Genomic DNA, 7198 nt, shown 5'->3' with positions numbered 1-7198 from the left:
GGCACTCTAATAAACCTATACCACTAAGTCAGCTGACTTTCTATCATATTCATTAGTGTTGGCAATTTTAAAAACATTAAAAGAAGCTCCTAACTTATATTTCTTTAGAGTTCAGAATCCCGGCTTTCTCACACAATTCACCTGATCATCTCTGGAAATGGAAGGATATTGCTTTCCTTCCTCCATTTGCCTTCATTTCTGTTTGCCCTCTCTGGACACAGGCCCTGCTGCTTCTCCTGTTCCTAGAGTGTGTATGTGGAGAAATAGCAAGAGCTTAAGCACCTCTGCGTGCATACAGAGTTCATTACAAAAAAGAAAAAGAAATAGCCTCAGGCAGAGAACTGTTTTTCTTAAATGTAGTTGATTAGTTGCATTTAACTTCCCTGCTTTTTTTCTTCTTCAACTCACTCTGGTCTAAGTACCGCTCTGATGATGAATTTGACTAAAAATAAAGAGCAGAAAAAGTAAGAAACATTATAGGAGTTGGAAACGAAATATTCTCCTTCTTCCTATCATTATGACTTACAAAACTACATTTAACACTCATAGAATTGCATCAGTAGTGCTCATATTTTTTTCACTGACTAGGTTCAAATACCATCCTTAACTTTGTGACTGGTTTGATCTTATTCAACAAGTTATATTATGCTTATGCTTAGCATGCATAAACCATGTATACTTCACAGAATTTCTGATAAGAGCTCTACGATAAACACTGCAGGTGAACATAGACAGCATATCCAAAGTAACTGTGGATTATTGGATAATCTGTTTATTGTGCGTTATTTACAAAGAAAAAAAGACAATACACCCAATAGAAAGAATAAAAATGTATTTTCCTTCTAGTTTTAGGTCAAGAAAACAAGTACAAATTGGTTAGTGAGCACTTTATGGCAATTTGGAAGTTGAGTGAACCTGATGTGAACTACAAAGTACGCAGACAATCCAGACAAGCTACTATCACTCATCCTATCTCAGAAGGTCTCTTTTAGTGCAAAAGAGCTGTGAGAAGCCTCCTTCCTTGGAGAATAAGCCTTTATTACAACCGAGAGAGATGTCTCTTGTTCTAGTCAGACAGTCAAGGTATGCAAATGAGGCTACATTGTCACCAGAAGTTCAATTCTTCTTGCCAGAATGTCGTCACAGTATGCAGAGAGGAAGTACTAACATACATTCTAAGTTCTATCCTAAATCTTTTTACAGACAGGCACAGAAGTGCTTTTGGGAGGCAAGATACCCCAAATAATGTGAATAAAAGTAAAACTTTTGGAACATTTTTCTTTTTCCTTTTAAGATTATGCACAGAGAACTTGAAGCTTTTCTAAATGGAAACGTTTTGCTAAAATCCCAGTCTTGTTACATGACTAAATTAAAAAGAAGATATGGTGCTATGTTAACACACGCTAACCAGATTTTTTTTTTCAGCAAAGGGATGCATCTTAAAAAGATTCTAGATCGGGATTTGCCAAACAGTGAATGATCTTGCTACTGGCATATGCACTGAATTGTCCCAAACAGTGCCTGAAATGTATCTGTTCTCTAGCACTTTACAGCCTTGGAGAATGTTCTAATTTCAAAAGTCTATTTGGTCCATTGTTAGGAAGGCAATTGAAATCCTAGCCACCCCAAACCTATCATTACATCTGAATACAGGAGACATTTAAAAGAAAGTAACCAGGGATAGTTTAGGAGGTGCTTACTGTAAAACTAACAAATGTTTTATACTTTTCTAATTAAAAAAAAAACCTGATAAGATTCAGTCACAACCAGTTCTTCTCAGAGTTTAAAAGTTACAATATATTCTTGAACAGCATCTTTGTAATGATTTTGAGAACAGAATTTGTCATTTCATCTCTACTGGAAAAAAATTAAGACTATTTGTCCTGAAGTTAATACATAAGTAAAAACAGCATTCTATTTAAAAAGTTACTTTCTAGAAGTCTAGCATTCTAGACTAGTTAACACAGTTGATAACATTACATTCATTAACATTTGTTGGTTCCAGGTCTGGGCATATAGCAAGGCTGAAAAGATAGCACTAATACCACCTTTCCTTATTTTACAGTAAGGATATAATCTATCTTTCTGAGAACTGCTCTCTAATAAAAATACAATTTCACGCATGGCCAATATGACACCAATGGCATAAAGGAGACCTATGTAACAAGTGGACCGCCACAAACTTGGTATATGCCTACTTTTAAACTCCAGGTTGGGTTGCAGAAATGTTTTATCAAGCACTCTTGTGCCACATTATCAAGCTGGCAATGACATATTGCCCAAGGCTATTTATTGGACAGACCTGGCATAGAATTCAGGTACTCTGGACTCCCCTCTGCAGGCAATAAATGCATAGATCCATACTGCAGAAATGGTTACTTTTACCACATCCTTTCGTTTTTATTTCCCTTGTGAAATTTATTAAGGTTTATGTGGCTCACCTTTGGAGAGCTAAGTTCACTGGACTCAGAACTACCCTGAGCACCAAAGATCAAAAATGGCATGTGTGTATATATGTGTAAGTTTTTTTTAATATATATATATATATGTAAATAATTTCAAAAGATTCAATGGCTAAAGAAAAGTATGTCCAAAAAATAAGAAAAAAAGTTATCCAAGCAGCAGAGCAGACACCTAAGGATTTAGTTGAGTCTAGTGCTCCTCATGGAGCTACCACCTTGGTGCCATCTGCTACTTTTCCTCTTACTGCCAGCATCTGAATGTGCACTAAGAAATGACTCCCAGAGTCAGTGAGCTAAGGAGGGATTCAAAAGCTCTTCACATCCCCCTTGGGATGACTGCAATATAGTTAATAAGGGAGTATATTCCCAAGAAGATTTCCTTCAAGGTAAGGTATCTGTGTAAGGAAGAGACTATGCAATAATTTCACATTTCCATAAAAATTCTTTGGCAAACTCCAATCACTGCAAATAATATTGGATGTCCACTGGCTAATAATAGTCCCCACCAAGTCAAATACACAATCTCACATGAACAGTTAGATTTATCTAAAATCTAAAAAGCCTTCAAGGAGAAGTTTCACTCTGAAAATCAACAAGGAAAAAGTTGACCTGGAAGAAGGAAAAGGGACGGCTGGACGGCTGGGACATCTAGGGGTGTGTTTGTGTGTGTGTGTGTGTGTGTGTTTATATTTTTTATTCCATAACCCAATGAGGGGGCCACCGTATCAGACTGGAGTATTTAGGGGTTGAGCCAGGGATGCCTGAGACACTGTGCTGCTGTAGCTCTTTTTTCAGGATTCAGCTCCAGCATAGGTAATAAGAAGTCTGTGAATGCAGCTGCGTCATCTTGGGACCATTCATATTTTTCCACCAATACTTCAAAGAGACCCCATGGCTTTAGTTTGGTAATGTGCTTCAGATCACCTGTGGATAATAACAGAAAGATTAATACAATACACGCAGAAAGGCCAACAGAAAACAGAAGTACAACAGAACTGAGTTAAAAGATGCATTTCAAAATCAAAGAAACATTTTTTTTTCTGCTCCAAAATTCATAATTTGCATTATGCAGGTAGAGAGACAGGCAGATAGCTCTGCATACCAGAACATATTTTAAGCAGAAATGCTATGTAATTATTATTATCTATTATTGGAATCAATCTTTGGGTTAAATTAAAGAATTTGTTTCCTGTCCAGCATCTTGCATTTTTAATATGGGCATTATATTATGATAGTATAACGTAGGTTAGATGCAACATAAAGTTTTATTTACAAGCAACAAAAGGAATAAGACAAGACTTGTATTTTGGCCTCAGTGCTATTTAATGTTTATATCAACGATCTGGAATTTCTATTACCTGAGGCCAATTGCTACTGCCCATTATAAACAAAATGAAAATTTGTGCTTTGTTGTATAGAATTAATGCTGCTCTTCTTTCATGTACTGGATTGGGTTGAAAAACCTACTCGACACACTATGCAAGCATTACCAAGAAGATCAACCACAAATCAACTATGATAAAATTAAAATTCTGGAGAAAAAAAGATCAAAAAGCTAAAAAACTCCAGATTTTGTGATGAGAATTTTAGTTATCTGGGCCATATTATTTAACCACGCTCTGCCCTGACAACATCATTGCAAGGCAATACTTCTAAAAGCAAAAACTACTAACGATGCTGGTCCTGCTTGAATATTTTTATTCAAAAGGATGGAGATTTGTCCATGTACCAAATACAGGTACTTAGTGCAAAAACTGCATCTCAAATTTTCTACGGAGCTGCAATTTGGATTTACGGTTGTTAGTAATAACAGCCCACCTGCAGGTGATTTTAAGATCTTTTTTAAATGTTCCAAATTGTGATTGAAACTGTTATTCTCCTTGAAACTGGACAATGCCCTTTGAAAACAAAAACTCTGGTAAATGCTAGTAAGCTGTAGGTACATGTCTTTAAAACCAAGGAAAGGTTGAAATCACAAGGAAATCACAAATGATTCTTTTGTAAATTCATAGTTTAAATAATTGACCAAAGAGATATTCAGATTGGCATTGATTCTGATTATTTGTATTCCGGGGTTAGACCTTAGGATTTTATTGCGTTATAAGCAAAAATTATGGAGTTATTTAGTACAGGAATTAATAGAAAAGCCCAAGTTCCATGTTCACCTGTGACTTTTGGAATAAATTACAAATGTATTACACTTTTCTGCTTCCTATGTATCTTAATTGTTTACATTAAGTAAATACTGGATACTCTTTTATTAATAGTTTTATTTAGCAATAAAATAACTATTTCATCTAACCAAATTTAATGCTATATTTGTACTTTGTTATTTGGGATATCTAGTCACAAATAAAACTAGACAGACAGACGGGAGCAGGCTAGAATCAATTTCATTGTACTTTGAACGATGTGTTCTTGAAATGTCTCATAAACACAATACAACTTGACAACAAACTTTACAATAAAATCTTAATAGTCAAATTATTTTCCAACTTGCCTTTTTTGGTGAAAAACTCCTTGGAATATTTTCCAGCTGCAATGAGCTTACGAGGTATTTTTCCCAGAAGTTCTATAATCAATGCAATATGATCTGTGCTTCCAGGGAGAAAATAAGGAAGAGACCATAAAACTTAGAATTAACTCATACTGACTTTATTGTGAATCCTGGGACTAGATGTGTAGCTTTGTAAATTCTATGGATGAAGGAATGTAGCAAAAAGACATAATATGTGGAAATCTCATAAACATGGCTTTCCTGAAGCCTCAGAGTCCAGAAAATATTGCTCTGGATTGTTTAACATGTGCTTTTTAGTAGTTGTGAGTCATTTTAATAAGTAAAACATAAATTATGATTCCCATTTAATATTTTTCTGCTAGAGTAATTCAATGTGCTTGATTTCAACCAATGAAATTTCTACTGCATGGCCTTCAAATTAAAAGCAAGAATTTTAAGATAAGCAGCAACACATACTGTTTTCCCGAAAATAAGTCCTAGGCTAATTTTTAAGCATCCTCATAATGTAAGCCCTACCCCAAAAATTAGCCCTAGTGAAGAGAGGCCAGCATGGCCAGCACATGAGGCAGAGAGCATGTGGGGACCGTGTCCAGCCGCGGCCCACACAGCACAGGTGAGTTGATTCTATGTTCAAACAGCAGGCAGAGAGGCATGTGATCTGGACGTACCACGCAAGCTGCGGGAAAGCTGCAAGTCGGTGGACTGGAGCAGCGGCTGGCTGCAGGAGGTTTGTCTTCACATACCACACCGGCAGCAGATGGAGGCAGAGGCACAGGGAGGAAGGCAGGTGATCCAGATGCGTATGGGCTGGGAGAAAGCTGAGTCAGTGGATCAGAGCGGGTGGGCGGCTTGTCTTCATGTCTCTCGGCCTTCCCACAGCCCGTGCAATACTTCTGGATTGCCTGTCTCCCCCCTCCCCCGCCTCTGCTTTCGTGTGCTGCTTGGACAGGGAATCAATTCACCTGCATTGCATGGGCTGCACAGCCTGAGTGCCCTAACCAAGAGACTGGCGGGCTGCTGCCAGATACCATCTCGCACGCTTGCCGCTTCTTGTGCACACACCGGGGGCAGAGCACCCAGCCAGGCTGATCACCCTGATATCTCATTTTCTCAAAAACAAGCCCTAGTTCTTATTTTGGAGCCCCACCCCAAAAAGACCGGGTCTTTATTTTCGGGAAATACGGGTAGCGATCGATATGTTAAAATCAAACCTGGGTCTGAACCCATTTAATTGCACTCTGAAATGTAGTTTAAGGCATTTTTGTAGACTGAATGTCTATAAGGGAATCTCTGAGTTTGTCTCTTTATGGCTCATATCACTTTGCATGGCTCTATTTATAATTTTGTCCCACATTACTCTGCAATGTGAAACAAACTTCACAAAATACGTATTGTAATATATGTATGTGCTAAATGTGTGTCCTTAATACAGACATAAATATTGCTGAGACCATTACTGCAAAATCACAGAAATTGATTCTGCTATCCATGCTTCTAATTTATAGCCAAATTTTAACATTCTCCAAGATACTTGAAAAAAATATAGAATTTAATTTGACTTTCTTTTAAAAAACCCATATATTTCTCTGGTTTTCTTACTATCCTGGTTCTGCTACTTAACACAGTTCTTGTGTAGCTCTCACCTTCATCCCGAGAATAATCTTCACCAGAGTGAGGCTCAAACAAATAGTCACCTGTAGCCAGTTCAAAGGCCTGAAGATGAAAATGACAGATAATTTTCAGGAAAAAAATTATTTGTAAATGATCTAGGTACTGAAGTATAATTCTAACTACTCTGTAATGTATAATTATTAACTGGATTTCAGACTTATAAGTGATTTTGAATGTTAGATTTGAATCCTTGTCAGATTTAAAATTAAAATGAAAAAAATTCATTAAATGAAGTGCTCCGTTAAAGGAAGTATTTAAAGTAATCCAAATAATGCTTTTCAGCATATCAGGTTTCAGGGTGATATACAACATAAAATGAACCACCACTGTAGAAATTAAGTCAGTTTTTTGTGATCGGACTTACAGACTCCTACCAAATTGTGAATCAACATTGTACAAGAGGTTTAGGAGCTTACCATGCAGGCAGTGCTCCAAACATCAGCTGGAGTGCTATATCCTGCTCCAATCAGTACTTCCAAAGCTCTATATTGCCTTGTCTGAATGTCCTCTGTAAAATGTTTATGCTGTAGAAGAAATGTGTTAAACA

General features: G+C 36.9%; 1 protein-coding gene across 2 annotated transcripts in view; it reads right to left on the bottom strand.

The window, feature by feature from the left end:
- Nucleotides 1-746: 746 nt before the first annotated feature.
- The window catches only part of SRPK1 (SRSF protein kinase 1), a 28623-nt gene continuing 22171 nt past the window's right edge, over nucleotides 747-7198 (bottom strand). The window contains exons 13-16 of one of the 2 annotated variants that reach the window (XM_026718178.2): nucleotides 7068-7175; nucleotides 6624-6693; nucleotides 4963-5055; nucleotides 747-3386 (exon numbers count right to left, since the gene is read on the bottom strand). In XM_026718178.2, coding sequence (XP_026573963.1) covers nucleotides 3202-3386; nucleotides 4963-5055; nucleotides 6624-6693; nucleotides 7068-7175 — 456 coding nt within the window. In that variant the 3' untranslated portion in view covers nucleotides 747-3201. Of the gene's footprint in view, nucleotides 3387-4962; nucleotides 5061-6623; nucleotides 6694-7067; nucleotides 7176-7198 lie in introns of both variants that reach the window. The other variant, XR_003375661.2, reaches the window with a different exon arrangement.

This window comes from Pseudonaja textilis, chromosome 3 (assembly GCF_049901715.1).
Source record: "Pseudonaja textilis isolate UNSWEBS1 chromosome 3, rPseTex1.2, whole genome shotgun sequence".
NCBI lineage: Eukaryota > Metazoa > Chordata > Lepidosauria > Squamata > Elapidae > Pseudonaja > Pseudonaja textilis.
Note: the sequence above shows the minus strand (reverse complement) of the source record. Positions and strands in the feature narration are given on the sequence as shown.